This window comes from Staurois parvus, unplaced genomic scaffold (genome assembly GCF_062004578.1).
Source record: "Staurois parvus isolate SC_StPar_1 unplaced genomic scaffold, SC_StPar_1.0 ptg000165l, whole genome shotgun sequence".
Lineage (NCBI taxonomy): Eukaryota > Metazoa > Chordata > Amphibia > Anura > Ranidae > Staurois > Staurois parvus.
Window position 1 is genome coordinate 13,298,034 of NW_028317961.1, and position 16,737 is coordinate 13,314,770.

The 16,737-nt window shown below is 42.5% G+C and overlaps 1 protein-coding gene across 1 annotated transcript in view; it reads right to left on the reverse strand.

The window, feature by feature from the left end:
* IFNGR1 (interferon gamma receptor 1) overlaps window positions 1-14,884 on the reverse strand; it is a 90,879-nt gene extending 75,995 nt beyond the window's left edge. Inside the window, exon 1 of the mRNA XM_089676229.1 lies at window positions 14,503-14,884. Within this exon, the coding sequence (XP_089532355.1) occupies window positions 14,503-14,596 (94 nt within the window). The 5' untranslated portion in view covers window positions 14,597-14,884. The remainder of the gene's footprint in view (window positions 1-14,502) is intronic.
* Between the last annotated feature and the right edge of the window lie 1,853 nt (window positions 14,885-16,737).

The following is a 16,737-nucleotide window of genomic DNA, read 5'->3' on the forward strand; positions in this document are numbered from 1 at the left end:
CTGAGCAGTTTTTCACTTATGTCACTATTGCTAATCATAGTTTCAAGAGACTTTAAAAGTATTGTGATTTCTCTCTGTATATTATAACATTGTCATTCATTACTACAGAACAATAATGTTTCAAAGGAAGTGTTAGACTAATGTGGTCAAAGTGTTAGCCTCACTTTGAACAGACTGATAGAAGTGAGAAAATTCATATTACTATACTACACTATATTGCCAAAAGTATTGGGCCAGCCCTCCAAATCTTTGGATTCAGGTGTTCCAATCACCTCCATGGCCACAGGTGTATAAAATCAAGTACCTAGGCATGCAGACTGCTTCTACAAACATTTGTGAAAGAATGGGTCCAAACCTTACATTACCAAGTGCAATGCAGGAGTTAGGTTTGGCCCCTTACACGCCAGTCTTATCAGGTATGACTTGGCATGCATTTTGCATCCCATGCGACTTGCAAAGCCAAGTCGCACCCTATTGTCCGCTATTAGAGCAGTCATATCGGTGCGGTTCCCACTTGGTCGGAGCTGCACCGATTTCTAAAGTAGTGCACGCACTACTTTTGTTGCAATTTGCATAGACATCTGCGTCAGATCTCTTGCAAATCGCACCTCAAAGCGGCAAGTCACCTGACTTTCAAATCATGCGACTTGAAAATCGGCTTTGATGTGACCAGGGTGCTAGTTCTAGTGAAGGGAACTCTGGGCATTTTAATAACGCTGGTAACGTTAGCTGTGTAAGGTCGTTTTTAGTGTTTTTGCATTAGCTTTTTGCCAGATTTGTGGTTTTTAGCTTTTTTTTTTTAACCAAAAAAAAAACAGATTTTTTGCTAAAAAAAAAATGTCCAAAATGCCAGTTTGCCACATTTTTCAGCGCTAGAGCATTTTTACAGCTAGTTCTGGGTTTTTTTTTCCAGCCCCTGCTAAAAAATGTTGATTACAGTCTATGTGTGCATGGACACATAGGATAACATGCTGGGGGGTTTACTGACTGTAGAAAAAATGCCAAAAGCCAAAAACAGCCGCTGTAAAAATGTCCAGTGTGCCTGAGGACTTAAGACAGGGATCGATAAATCCTAGGCATGAGGTCACCATGGCGACTGGAAATTGTGTCCTGGCGCCTGGGCTACACTGTAGCAGTGGTCTGGATTCGGTCCCCCCCATGTGGTGGCCAATCCCCCGCCCCCGAGGGTGTAGCGATCGAGCTGTCTGGTTATTGAGGCCGCAGCTTTGCGGCCTGCTGGAGCAGGATACAGTGCTCGTTTGTGGGAACCGGCGCCCTCCTCTGCTGGGTGGGGCTGCGATGAGCGTGGAGTGCCTGCCATTCTGACTGAGGACTTCCCCTTGCTTGCTCTCACTACCTGCCCACCTAAGACATCTTCTTCCCAGTTTGACAGCTGGGTGCTGGGACTGCAGTTGCAGGTGGCAGATTCCACCAGTGAATGGACAGGGAGAAGCTGGCTATAGATGAAGGTCATTTTATCCACCCCCTCCACATCAAGAGAGAAACACAAGTTTAAGTTACGTAACAGAACATTATCAGTGCCTCCCCATCAGTGCCCCCCATCAGGGCCATATATAAGTGTCCATCAGGGCCGCCTAGAGTTGCCACCTCATCCCTTTAAAACCAAACACATTAATTCCACAGGTTCTGTTGCTGACTAAACTAGTGGTACACCGAAATGAAAATTCTGGTGCTGAAACCGAAAATTCAGGATGTACTTGGGCAAAAACCGAAACCGAAATGAACAGTTAATTTTTAAATTAATATATATTTTTTGGAAAAAAATACACTTTAAAAAAAAAAAAACACAATATATACCCCAATTTGTTTGTAAAATATGAAAGATAATGTTATACCGAGTAAATAGATACCCAACATGTCATGCTTTAAAATTGTGCACCCTCGTCAAACTGCAGTACTTACAAATCTCCATGAGGGAAAATTTTAAATTTCTACAGGTTACCAGTGTAAAGTTTCAGAGGAGGTCTAGTGCGAGAATTATTGCTCTTGCTCTGACATTCGTGGCGATACCTCACATGTGAAGGTTTGAACACAGTTTACTTATGTGGGCGTGGCATACATATGCATTCACTACTACGTGCGAGCATGGGGGGACGGGTGCACTTTAAACTTTTTATTTATTTTTTTTTTTTTACACTGTCCCTTTACAAAAAAAAGTTAATCACTTTTATTCCTATCACAAGGAATGCATGCATCCCTTGTGATAGAAATATGTAGTGACAGGTCCTCTTTATGGAGAGATATGACTGCACATCTTTCCACTACAATGTAAAGCATTAGATCAAAAAAAGCATTGATTCAGTGCTTAAAAAAAAAAAAAAGGCCTTGTTTACAAGGTGCCAAAACAGGAAGTGACATCGCTCCAGTCCTCTCCAAGGGCATAGAGATGGGGGAAGGCTATCTTTCCTCCACTTATCTCTATGAGCAGCACCGGGATCATTTGGTGGTTTCTCAGGTAAGGCTGAGAACTACCGAGCGGTGGCGGCAGCGAGGGGCCAGGGTTATTTTCAGCACCTGAATCGGTGCTTATTTTCATATCGGCCAACAGGGGTGATTTCGGACAAAACGTTTCAGTCTCAGAAATCTTGGTGCATCCCTTGATTAAATTTACCTTGTGCCTTATCTGCATTAAATTAAGAATTTTCGTTTGAATTTCGCACCATTACTGGGTCACAAAAATGGCTGATTTTCATGAGACCATTGAATTTGAGTGATCGGGCATGTTGGAAATTTTTGGAAAAACTATCGAATTTCGAATCAATGATGGGAGAATCGTGCGAGAAATATAAACAGAAAAGAAATAAGCATGAGCTGTGACCTCTAAAGAAAAGAAAATTCTTGGCCACGAAAATTCTTTGATGTAGCAACAGGAGGTGAAATTGAAGGCTTGGTTGGTTGAATTTCGAAATCAATGGTGGCACCAGTGGGTTGCAACATGCACTAAAATTCTCATTTTATAAGGAAAATTTGTTTGGAATTTGACCCATGTATGGCATTCATTAAAGGGATGAGATGGCAACCCTATGTCCACCTGACAGTGCAACCTCATCAGCCATCTATTAGTGCCAATCAGTGCAGCCTCATCAGTGCATATCAGTGAAGGAGAAAAAAATACATATTTACTAAATTTTAAACAGAACCTAAAAAAAAACCTTCCTATTGCCCAATGCCCTGGACATGCAGTTCTGGGTGCCAGAAAAAAACTGGCTCCTAAATTTGTTATCTGGCTCCTAGCTTTAAAGCAGATTTGTCAAGCCCTGTCTTAAGGTGTCAGCATACCAAGACATTTTGAACAATTTCATGCTCCTAACTTTGTGGGAACAGTTTGGGGATGGCCCCTTCCAGTTCCAACATGACTGCACACCAGTGCACAAAGCAAGGTCCATAAAGATGGCGGCGGCCATCTTGGAGAGGGGAATATTGACTGTCATAGGCGGTTTGGACTCTCTTGGATCTGTGATGGCAAAAAGGTTTTTTTCTATGTATTTCATGCGATAACAAGATTTTAACATTGTAAGCAGTACCATTAAAATTTCTGGATTTTAGTGTGTGGCAGTATTACACTATTTTCTGTTTCATATATGGGTATCTGGACAGCGGATATGGTGGAAATTGGCCTGAAACACCAGTGTGGATGGATCCATATGGTGCTATGAGTTCAGAGTGAATTTTGAGGATACTGGCAGAAAGATTCATCCCATCATACAGTCTTCTTGGTGATTGTTATTAAGGCAAAAGTTATTTTGAATATTGGTAAGGGTATTCACTCCTTACTTCAGTAGAAGTGCACACTGAGGCGTGTGATTTTGAGCACAAAAAGAGTGATTCACATACATGGTTTTTTTCACTTCACATTGTGTTTGTATATATTTTTATTTTATGTATACACTTTTTTCACTTGGGTGAAATATCACTGGATGGTTTTTATGCATTAATTTATTTTATTAAGGATAATGCACTGTGGTTTTTATGTTTTTGTTTTTGAGGTAAATCAAGTTGTTACAAGAGGCTGAGGATTTGAATCAAACTTTGGACACATGGATTTATTTATTTATTCATTTTTTTTTCAAAAGGGACTATTGATTTTTGAAAAAAAAATTTTTTTTTCTTTTTCTGATTTTTGATTTATTTTGGGACTTTATTATATTCACAGATTTGAGGAAAGGTTTTATGCTATTTATTTATCACTGAGCATATTATTGTTTATATTTGTACACCTCTAAGGGTAAGGGTGAAGTAATAGAAATTGGGGATCAATAGTGATTATTTATTATTATTATGGATGAGCCAGTTTGGGGTGGAGGAACTTGACTGGCCTGCACAAACTTCTGACCTCACTTTTCTAATCTAGAACAGAGTGACAGATTATCTTGATAGGCCACCTCTACTAATACTTACCTTCCCTACGCTCCTTCGTTATTCCATTTGTCAGAGCCCTGAGTCCCTTTGTAGGCTGACGAGGCTGTTCAATTCGCAAGTAAAATTTCACTTTGCAAGGGAATTTTCACCAGAGCTTAGTGCATAAGACAATTCCCCTACAAAGTAAACAGCCTGTTTGCCCTTCGTAAATCAACTACTCAGTGTCAGAGCTCACACAGGGTTAATGACTTTTTCCTTTTCTCCCATGTGGTAATGTTTGAGCCTGAAAATTGGCCAATCAGACCTGATCTCTGAATTCTTGGAATAAAGCCTGGTACACACATTTAGAATATTGGACGAATGGGAGTCCGTTTTTTTTTTCTTTGCATGCTAGTCTCATATTGAAAATGAAGAAGTTACGAAAAAACTTGAATTTGTATTGTATTTTTAGACGAAAGCTGTACCGATTATACGAAAATCGTACAACTAGTATCGTACGAGAAAAATGCTCATGCTTGTTCCATAGGATAATTTTGCACAACCTGTCCTGATCAGCTTTCGGAAGATGTGTACCAATGATCAGATTATCATACGATCATTTCAAAAGTGGTATTTTTCGTATGATTTTCTGATCGTGTGTATGGGCTTTAAGGGAAAAAGTCACATGCTCTGCTTGTACCTGTAAGTATTTCTGAGGTCTCTGATGGAGGAATGGAGGAAAGAAGTGGCAGACAGAGTGCAAAAGATGATATAGGTTTTGTGATATGGGGGAGAATGGGACCATCTCCCATGATTCAGTGTTCAGACCCTGTGGGGGATGACAATAAGGTGGGTCAGGGGGATGAGCTTCAAGGGACTGTCACTCTAGGTTCACACCTAGGTGTTTTGTGGTGCATTTTGCATCTTGTAGAGATGCACTACAGTCCATTTAACAGTATTTCCTATGAGACACTTTCACATCTCCGCGTTTTCACCCGGTGCATTTTATGGAAAAAGTCAGGGACTTTTTAAACTCAAAACATTGCGTTTTGGTTCAATAGACTTCAATGGAGATGCTGCATAATTGAATGTAGTGCATTTTTGATGCGGTTTGATCTGCCCAGCAACAAGTTGGAAAAAAAACGCATCAAAAACGCAAACCGCAACGCAAAAAGAACTGCAGAAACGGATCAAAACACAAACTGCATAGGTGTGAACCTAGTTTCATTTTCTTGACAACAGATTACACAACTGTTCCGGGTAGTATACCATAACTACCAACATTTCCAGTAAGTCACTACAACACAAACATCTATCAAACCAGGGACACATTTCTGCCTTGCGTACAAGACTAAAAATAAACATGAGTTTTTCTTGGATGGACGAGATTACTGCATTCAACACATACTATTGGCATTGTGGTGTCAGCTTTCACAAATATACAGTATACCAGCATTGGTCCAATAAGAATTTACTAAAACCAGGAGGGATTGTCAAGCAAAAAGGTATCATGCCTAAAAAAAATGTCTAAGCTCTTGCTCCCAAGGCCTCCTTCAGATATTTACCAGCCCATATGGTGTATTAGAACACACAGGTTTACCACTTCAGCTCTGGAAGGTTTTACCTCCTTCATAACCAAACCATTTTTTGCCATTTAGCACTGTGCTACATTAACTGGTAATTGTGCAACCATACAATCTTGTACAAAAACAAAATTTTATATATATATATATATATTTTTTTTTTTTATTTTTTTTTTTTCACAGCAACAGAACTTTCTTTTTTAGAGTTTTTCATTTTTTGTTTTATAAACAAAATAGACCGAAAATAAAAAAAAAACCACTTCTTTACTTTCGGTTATAAAACATATCCACTAAATAAATAAAAAAAAAACAAATGTCTTCATAGATTTATACCAAAATGTATTCTGTTATATTTCTTTGATTTTAAAAAATCCCAATACGTGTATATTGGTTGGTTTACATGAAAGCTATAAATGTCTACAAACTATGGTGGTGATCAACGACTTCTATGGGGAAAGGTGGTGGGCAATCTGACACTAACACTGGGCAGGAACTGACTAAGGCTACTTTCACACTGATCCGCCGCAAAAACGCATAGGCTTAACGTACTTTTGCCACGCTTTCTGAGCGTTTTTAAAGGACACGTTAATTAAAAACTGCACCAAAAACGCTTCTCATAAGCGTTTTTCAGGCGCTTCCCATTTATTTCAATAGGAAGAGGCATTTTTGGGGCATTTTTTTTTTAACTCGCCAAACATGCCCCAAAGATACTGCAAGCAGGACTTTTTACGCCACACTGTAAGCACAACGCCTCAGTGAGAAAACATACATAGATATACATTCACATACATAGGAAAACGTTTTTCTTGAGCTTTTCAGGCGCTTTTTTAATGCAAAAACACTTCAAAAACTCCTCAGTGTGAAAATAGCCGAACTGCAACTGTCGTAGTCAGTGACATTAAAACAGTGATCAGTGATAATACTATACACTGTCACTGTACTAGTGGCACTGGCTAGGAAAGGGTTAACATCTAGATGTAATCAAGGGGATAAATGTGTGCCTAACAAGTATTAATTTGTATAATGTGTGCTGCTTTTTGCTAAATATCTCAAAGATCATTCCATGCTCACAAACTCCCACTGTGTACAATCACAACAGTAGTTAGAGGCAAGCACACTGTACCAGGAAGAGGCCAGCGACATACAGGTCCGCAGTACATTGTTGGCGGTCTGCAAGTGGCTAATGTGCATTGCATTAAGGCAGCCTACTAATTTTCCATGGGCTGCCAACACATGTCAATGGCCCTCAAAAATATATACCTTGCCCTTTTTTTCTAATACAGTGCACAACAAACAATGCCATGTGCACTGTGGTGAACTGCAGCAAAGGTATTTTGCCCACTACTAGGGTCATGCACTGAGCTGTCAACCCTCCGTGTCTAGCCCCCTAAAGTAAGTAAAAAAAAAAAAAGGGAGATAAATAGACAGGATTTTTAAAAAAAGAAACACACAATGGGGTTGATTTGATAGAGGCAATTATACTGTGTACTGCAAGTGCACCTGCTTTAAATTTGAGGAGAAGCTCTGAAATTAGGCAAAGCTCTGCTGATTTCTTTCATGCAATCATGTGGAAGCAAAAACGCAGTTTTTTTATTTTATGTGCCCCTCAGATCTAGAGCAAGTGCACAGCCTATTTGCCTTTAGTAAATCAACCCCACAGGATAACATGGAGGGGCATTTGGAAGCAGTAAAAAAAAAACAAATCGCCTGACGCCCCTATATGTAGCTGCAAAAAATGCCCTGGGTGCAGAAGGCCTAAATGTGAAAAAAGATTTTAACTGTTATATTTTATGTCACAAATTTAGAGAAAGATAATAGGAATGAGTACAATGTCTAAGCTGAAAATGTATATGGAATATAAGATTTTTTTTTGTTTAAATAATGAATAGCACATTTCCATTGCAATATGTCAGGGGTCAGCAACCTTTTCCAAATAAAAGAGAAGTTTAGGTTTTTTTAATTATTCTTACCGAAGTGGATTCTTACCCCTGCCAGCTCTAAGGATGAAAACTAAGCGATCAAACACTGCTGATCCCTCAGTTCTCCCTGCTGCTCTGAGCAGAGAGCTGGAGACTATCAGTCACCTCTACCTCTATCTCTCCCCTTCATTCACTGGAGCGCTGGGCTGTGAGGGGGCATGTGCGGCTGGCTTAAGCTCTCAGCGCCTTGCTGAGAGGCTGAGCCAGATATTGGTCCAGGCTTTTGGATGGATCCCAACCATATGGTCAGGATCTTTCACCAGCCTGGACCAGCTGAGTGACATCAGCCCACAGTAGAATTTAGCCCACTGTCAGCTGAAAATGGGTCACGAGTGCAGAACGAACTGCACTCCTGTGATCCACAGAAGTACAGTTTTGCTTTCAATTTTCAACTCGCGTACCTCAAATCAGCCTCAATTTATGCACCGAACTGAGCTCAGATCAGCCCCAACTGCTGTACCTAAAGATCTCAGATCAGTTCTATTTCTTGCACCTTCACACCTCATATCAGTCCCAATTTCTACATCTTCACACTTCAGATCAGCCCCAATTCCTGCACCTTCACACTGCAGATCAGCCCCAATTCCTGCACCTTCACACTGCAGATCAGCCCCAATTCCTGCACCTTCACACTGCAGATCAGCCCCAATTCCTGCACCTTCACACTGCAGATCAGCCCCAATTCCTGCACCTTCACACTGCAGATCAGCCCCAATTCCTGCACCTTCACACCTCTGATCAGCCCCAATTCCTGCACCTTCACACTTCAGATCAGCCCCAATTCCTGCACCTTCACACTGCAGATCAGCCCCAATTCCTGCACCTTCACACTGCAGATCAGCCCCAATTCCTGCACCTTCACACTGCAGATCAGCCCCAATTCCTGCACCTTCACACTGCAGATCAGCCCCAATTCCTGCACCTTCACACCTCTGATCAGCCCCAATTCCTGCACCTTCACACCTCTGATCAGCCCCAATTCCTGCACCATCACAACTCTGATCAGCCCCAATTCCTGCACCTTCACACCTCTGATCAGCCCCAATTCCTGCACTTTCAGATTTTGGATCAGCCCCATTCCTGCACCTTCACCCCTCAGATCAGCATCAATTTCTGCACCTTCGGACTTTGGATCACCCCTCAGCTCAGCCTCAATTTCTGCACCTTTACACCTCAGATCAGCTCCAATTTCTGCACCTAAACCCTTGCACATTCACACTTCAGATCAGCTCCAATTCTTGCACATTCACTAGGGGTACAGCGAAATTTCAGTGGGCGAAACGTTTAGGCCAAAAACACCCCTATCAGCCGAAATGAAAAAAAAAGCACCAATACAGGTGCAGAAAAAACCCCGCCCCTTCGCCGCTGCCACCACTGCCCGCAGCTTGGTAGTTCTCAGCCTTACCTGAGAAACCATCAAGCAATCCCAGCGCTGGGCATAGAGATTAGTGAAGGAAAGATGGCCCCCACTCATCTCTATGCCCTTGGAGGACCAGAGCGATGTCACTTCCGGACATTTTTTTTTAAAGCACTAGATCACCATACAGTGAAGAACAGAAGTAATTGAACACCCTGCAATTTTGCAAGTTCTCCCACTTAGAAATCATGGAGGGGTCTGAAATTCACATTGTAGGTGCATTCCCACTCTGAGAGACAGAATTTTAAAAAAAATTCAGGAAATCACATTGTATGATTTTTAAAGAATGTATTTGTCTTGCACTGCTGAACATAAGTATTTGAACACCTGAGAAAATCAGTGTTAATATTTGGTACAGAAGCCTTTGTTTGCAATTACAGAGGTCAAACATTTCCTGTAGTTCTTGACCAGGTTTGCACACACTGCAGCAGGGATTTTGGCCCACTCCTCCACAGAGATCTCCTCTAGATCTGTCAGGTTTCGGGGCTGTCGCTGAGCAACACGGAGGTTCAGCTCCCTCCAAAGATGTTCTATTGGATTTAGGTCTGGAGACTGGCTAGGCCACTCCAGAACCTTGATATGCTTCTTACGGAGCCACTCCTTGGTTATCCTGACTGTATGCTTCGGGTCGTTGTCATGTTGGAAGACCCAGCCACGACCCATCTTCAATGCTCTGACTGAGGGAAGGAGGTTGTTGCTCAAAATCTCACAATAAATGGCCCCATTCATCCTCTCCTTAATACAGTGCAGTCAACCTGTCCCCTTCGCAGAAAAGCACCCCCAAAGCATGATGTTACCACCCCCATGCTTCACAGTAGGGATGGTGTTCTTGGGATGCAACTCATCCTTCTTTTTCCTCCAAACACGACGTCTCATCTGACCACATGACTTTCTCCCATGCCTCCTCTGGATCATCCAGATGGTCATTGGCAAACTTCAGACGGGCCTGGACATGTGATGACTTGAGCAGGGGAGCTTTCCGTGCAATGCATGATTAGAAACCATGACAGCGTAGTGCTTTACCGACAGTGACCTTTGAAACTGTGGTCCCAGCTCTCTTCATGTCATTGACCAGCTCCTCCCTTGTAGTTCTGGGCTGATTCCTCACCTTTCTTATCATCAGTGATAACCCACGAGGTGAGATCTTGCATGGAGCCCCAGTCCGAGGGAGACTGACAGTCGTCTTTAGCCTCTTCTATTTTCTAACAATTGCTCCAACAGTTGATCTATTTTCACCAAGCTGCTTGGCATTTGCCCACTAGCCCTTTCCAGCCTTGTGGAGGTCCACAGTTTTGTCTCTGGTGTCTTTTGACAGTTCTTTCATCTTGCCCATGGTAGTAGTTGGCGTCTGACTGACTGTGGGCTGGACAGGTGTCTTTAAAGAGCTCAGACAGGTGCTACTAAGTTAGATTGAGTGGAGTAGAGGTGGACTTTTTAAATGCACAGTAACAGGTCTTTGAGAGCCAGAATTCTTGCTGTTTCTTAGGTGTTCAAATACTTCTGTTCATCAGTGCAAGAAATATAAATTCTTTAAAAATCATACAATGTCATTTCTTAAATTTTTTTTTTAATTCTGTCTCTCAGAGTGGGAATGCACCTACAATGTGAATTTCAGACCCCTCCATGATTTCTAAGTGGGAGAACTTGCAAAATCACAGGGTGTTCAAATACTTCTGTTCCTCACTGTATCTCTCCATAAAGAGGACATGTCACTAATTATTTCTATCACAGGGGATGAACGCATTCCTTGTGATAGGAATAAAAGTGATTAAATTTTTTTTTTAATGGGACAGTGCATAAAAAAAAAAAAACCCCATTAAATCATTAAATAATAATAAAAAAAAAAGTTTAAAGTGCCCCGTCCCCCCATGCTCACACGTAGTGGTGAACACATATGTAGGCCATGCCCACATAAGTAAACGGTGTTCAAACCACACACGTGAGGTATCGCCACAAACAAGAACAAAAATTCTAGAACTAGTTCTCCTCTGTAACGTTACACTGCTAATCTGTAGAAATTTTTAAAGCGTCACCCGTGGAGATTTTTAAGTACTGCAGTTTGACGCCATTCCACAAGCGTGCGCAATTTTAAAGTATGACATGCTGGGTATCTATTTACTCGACGTAACATCCTCTTTCATATTTTACAAAACAATTGAGGTATATATTGTGTTTTTGTTGGGTTTTTTTAATCAAAGTGTATTTTTTTCAAATTTATATATTCATTTTTGAAAACTGCGCGTTTCAGTTTTGGTTTTTGCTCAAGTGCATTTTGAATTTTCATTTTCAACAGCAGAATTTTCATTTTGGTGCACTATTAACATTCACATTTCAGATCAGCCCCAATTCTTGCACATTCACAGTTCAGATCAGCCCCAATTCTTGCACCTTCACACCTCAGATCACCCCAATTTCTTACATCTTCACACCTGAGATCACCCCAGTTTCTTGCAACTTCACACCTCAGATCACCCTAATTTCTGCACCTTCACACCTCAGATCACCCTACAGGTGAAACTCGAAAAATTAGAATATCGTGCAAAAGTTCTTTTATTTCAGTAATGCAACTTAAAAAAGGTGAAACTAATATATGAGATAGACTCATTACATGCAAAGAAAGATAGTTGAAGCCGTGATTTGTCATAATTGAGATGATTATGGCTTACAGCTCATGAAAACCCCAAATCCACAATCTCAGAAAATTAGAATATTGTGAAAAGGTGCAATATTCTAGGCTCAAAGTGTCCCACTCTAATCAGCTAATTAAGCCATAACACCTGCAAAGGGTTCCCGAGCCTTTAATGTTCTCTAAGTCTGGATCAGTAGGAATCACAATCATGGGAAAGACTGCTGACCTGACAGTTGTACAGAAAACCATCATTGACTCCCTCCATAAGGAGGGAAAGCCTCAAAAGGTAATTGCAAAAGAAGTTGGATGTTCCCAAAGTGCTGTATCAAAGCACATTAATAGAAAGTTATGTGGAAGAAAAAGGTGCACAAGCAGTAGGGATGACCGCAGCCTGGAGAGAATTGTCAGGAAAAGGCCATTCAAAAGCGTTGGGTACTTTCACAAAGAGTGGACTGAGGCTGGAGTCAGTGCATCAAGAGCCAACACACACAGACGGATCCTGGACATGGGCTTCAAATGTCGTATTCCTCTTGTCAAGCCGCTCCTGAACAATAAACAACGGTAGAAGCATCTTACCTGGGCTAAAGAAAAACAGACCTGGTCTGTTGCTCAGTGGTCCAAAGTCCTCTTTTCTGATGAGAGCAACTTTTGCATCTCATTTGGAAACCAAGGACCCAGAGTATGGAGGAAGAATGGAGAGGCACACACTGCAAGATGCTTGAAGTCCAGTGTGAAGTTTCCACAGTCTGTGTTGAATTGGGGAGCCATGTCATCTGCTGGTGTTGGTCCACTGTGCTTCATTAAGTCCAGGGTCAACGCAGCCATCTACCAGGAGATTTTGGAGCACTTCATGCTTCCTTCCGCAGATGAGCTTTATGGGGATGCTGACTTCATTTTCCAGCAGGACTTGGCACCTGCCCACACTGCCAAAAGCACCAAAACCTGGTTCAATGACCATGGGATTACTGTGCTTGATTGGCCAGCAAACTCACCTGACCTGAAACCCATAGAAAATCTATGGGGCATTGCCAAGAGAAAGATGAGAGACATGAGACCGAACAATGCAGAAGAGCTGAAGGCCGCTATTGAAGCATCCTGGTCTTCCATAACACCTCAGCAGTGCCACAGGCTGATAGCTTCCATGCCACACCGCATTGAGGCAGTAATTGCTGCAAAAGGGGCCCAAACCAAGTACTGAGTACATATGCATGCTTATACTTTTCAGAGGTCTGATATTGTTCTATGTCCAATCCTTGTTTTATTGATTGCATGTAATATTCTAATTTTCTGAGATTGTGGATTTGGGGTTTTCATGAGCTGTAAGCCATAATCATCACAATTATGACAAATCACGGCTTGAACTATCTTGCTTTGCATGTAATGAGTCTATCTCATATATTAGTTTCACCTTTTAAATTGCATTACTGAAATAAATGATCTTTTGCACGATATTCTAATTTTTCGAGCTTCACCTGTAATTTCTGCACCTTCACACCTTAGACCAGCTGCAATTCCTGCACCTTCACACCTCAAATCAGCCCAAAATCATGACGTGATGGACTGATGCGAATGTACAAAGTGGTCAGTGCTATTTAAATATTTGTAATAATAAATAATACATTTATTAGCTGTCAGCTACAGCCTAAAGCAATAGATCTTTCGGGTGCCAGTAAAAAGACATGTGCCGTAGATTGCTGACCCCTTTTACACATCTTAAATGTAGTTACAGAGGACAATGTCTGATGTCCACATAGTAACTGGAAAGGAGCAGGATTACAAAAAATGTGAATTTGTTACCAGCGAAATGTGTTCAGCTGCAGTTGCCCTGCTTGTACAAATCAATGACAGACCGGCTGCCTCCGATGACATGGAGCGATCGACTGCAGTTAGGAACAGATGAGTGACCCTGGGCACAAATAGTCTGCATACATCTCCTAGAGTGTAAGCTCCAAGGATCAGGCCCTCCTATCCCTCTTGTATTGAACTGTATTGTTGCTGTATTGTCTCCCTTTATATTGTAAAGCTCTGAGCAAACTGTTGGCGCCATATAAATCCTGTATAATAATAACATCTGTCCCTGGCCACATATAATTGTATCAGCCTGCCATTGATCTGTACAGGCTTCCTGTCCATTAACACTTGGCTGTACCTGCCACAGAAATTGGCTAATGTGGGTGGGTATGGCAGTGTGAATGAGCCCCGAAGACTCAATAATGGCTCCCGGCCAAAACCTCTCCACAATCAGATGTCTGCCGTATTATTCTTTTTGTTTTATTTACATTGTGTACTTTGGTGTGGGCAGTATGATCCCAGGATCTGCATTGACAACGCAGTGTTATGAGCCCTGAATACATTCCTAGATATGACAGCCATGTTTGTTTATCCTCCCCTCCCTGTGAACTCCACATTTCTGGGAAGTACCAAACACCAGTCACAACACGGGGGACAAGACACGTACACGGAGTATGGGCAAAGTTCCCTGTGTTGTGAGTCCTGCACCCCCCAACACACAGCACAGGGAGGACAAGTGTTTACCTTTCTCGGCTTCACTGGCTGGACTGGGCCTTCCAATAGAGACACACAGCAGAAGGAGAGGCCAAAACAGCTGGAGAACTGTGACCGATGCCATGACTCTTCATAGGGAGTGTGCGACCTGAGAGGTGCTCATGGGAGGAAATGGAATGTCCCTTTCTGTGTGCAGTAAAAGAAACGCTCTTCTCTCTGGGACGGACTCCTGACACGCCTGACTCTAGGAAGATCCTCCCATCATCCCGTACCACAGTCACCGCAGGGAGGAGGAGGAGGAGCTAATGAGTACTGTACGCACAACCAGCCTAGGGCCGCTCTTCTCTCTGGGACGGACTCCTGACACGCCTGACTCTAGGAAGATCCTCCCATCATCCCGTACCACAGTCACCGCAGGGAGGAGGAGGAGCTAATGACTACTGTACGTACAACCAGCCTGGGGCTGCTGGGACACTCACTTCCCCTTCTCTGACTGGGCCTGCTTCTATACACTCTGCATAACAAAGCCTGGGACCTGTAGTTCTCCAAACACTGAATGACAAAGCTGGGACTTGTAGTTCTCCAAACACTGAATGACAAAGCTGGGACTTGTAGTTCTCCAGACACTGAATGACAAAGCTGGGACTTGTAGTTCTCCAAACACTGAATGACAAAGCTGGGAATTGTAGTTCTCCAAACACTGAATGACAAAGCTGGGACTTGTAGTTCTCCAGACACTGAATAACAAAGCTGGGACTTGTAGTTCTCCAAACACTGAATGACAAAGCTGGGACTTGTTCTCCAAACACTGAATAAAAGACCTGGGACTTGTAGTTCTCCAGACACTGAATAACAAAGCTGGGACTTCTAGTTCTGCAGACACTGAATAACAGCTGGGACTTGTAGTTCTCCAGCCACTGAACAGCTGGGACTTGTAGTTCTGCAGACACTGAATAACAAAGCTGGGACTTGTAGTTCTGCAGACACTGAATAACAAAGCTGGGACTTGTAGTTCTCCAGACACTGAATAGAGCTGGGACTTGTAGTTCTCCAGACACTGAATAAAAGCTGGGACTTGTAGTTCTCCAGACACTGAATAGAGCTGGGACTTGTAGTTCTGCAAACACTGAATAACAGATCTGGGACTTGTAGTTCTGCAGACACTGAATACCAAAGCTGGGACTTGTAGTTCTCCAGACACTGAATAACAAAGCTGGGACTTGTAGTTCTCCAGACATTGAATAACAGGGCTAGGACTTGTAGTCCTAGAGACACTGAATAGAGCTGGGATTTGTAGTTCCCCAGGCACTGAATAACCGAGCTGGGACTTGTAGTTCTCCAGACACTGAATAACCGAGCTGGGACTTGTAGTTCTCCAGACACTGAATAACAGAGCTGGGACTTGTAGTTCTCCAGACACTGAATAACAGAGCTGGGAATTGTAGTTCTCCAGACACTGAATAACAAAGCTGGGACTTGTAGTTCTACAGACACTGAAAAAAACCTGGGACTTGTAATCCTACAGACAACAATTTACAGAGCTGGAACTTGTAGTTCTACAGACACTGACTAAGAGATCTGGGACTTGTAGTCCTACAAGCAATAACAAAGCTAGGAATTGTATTCCTACAGACATCAAATAACAGAGCTGGGACTTGTAGTCCTTACAGACACTAAATAACAGAGCTGGGACTTGTAGTCCTTACAGACACTAAATAACAGAGCTGGGACTTGTAGTCCTTACAGACACTAAATAACAGAGCTGGGACTTGTGGTCCTACAGACGCAAAATAAAAGAGCTGCGACTTGTGGTCCTACAGACACGAAATAACAGAGCTGGGACTTGTGGTCCTACAGACACGGAATAACAAAGTTGGGACTGGTAGTTCTACAGACATGGATTAACAGAGCTGGGACTTTTAGTCCTACAGACACGAAATAGCAAAGCTGGGACTTGAGTCCAAATCCACCCGAGCTATCCCACCAAGAAGCAGTGAAAGCTGACAGCCAATCATAGGCGGCAGAGATCTTGCTGCCCTGCAGTCGCATGTATACCTGCCCCTGTGCTACTGTGGGGTGTTGCATGCCTCCGCTGCCTATGACTGGCTGCTTGCTTTGACCAGCCTGGTACAGTAGCTCAGGAGGGTTCAGGCTTGTGTCCGCACACCTCTGAGCTCATCCCTAACTGGGACTTCTAGTTCTGCAGACACTGGGTAATAATGCTGAGGCTTGAAGTCTTACAATCGCTGAATAACAATGTTGGAG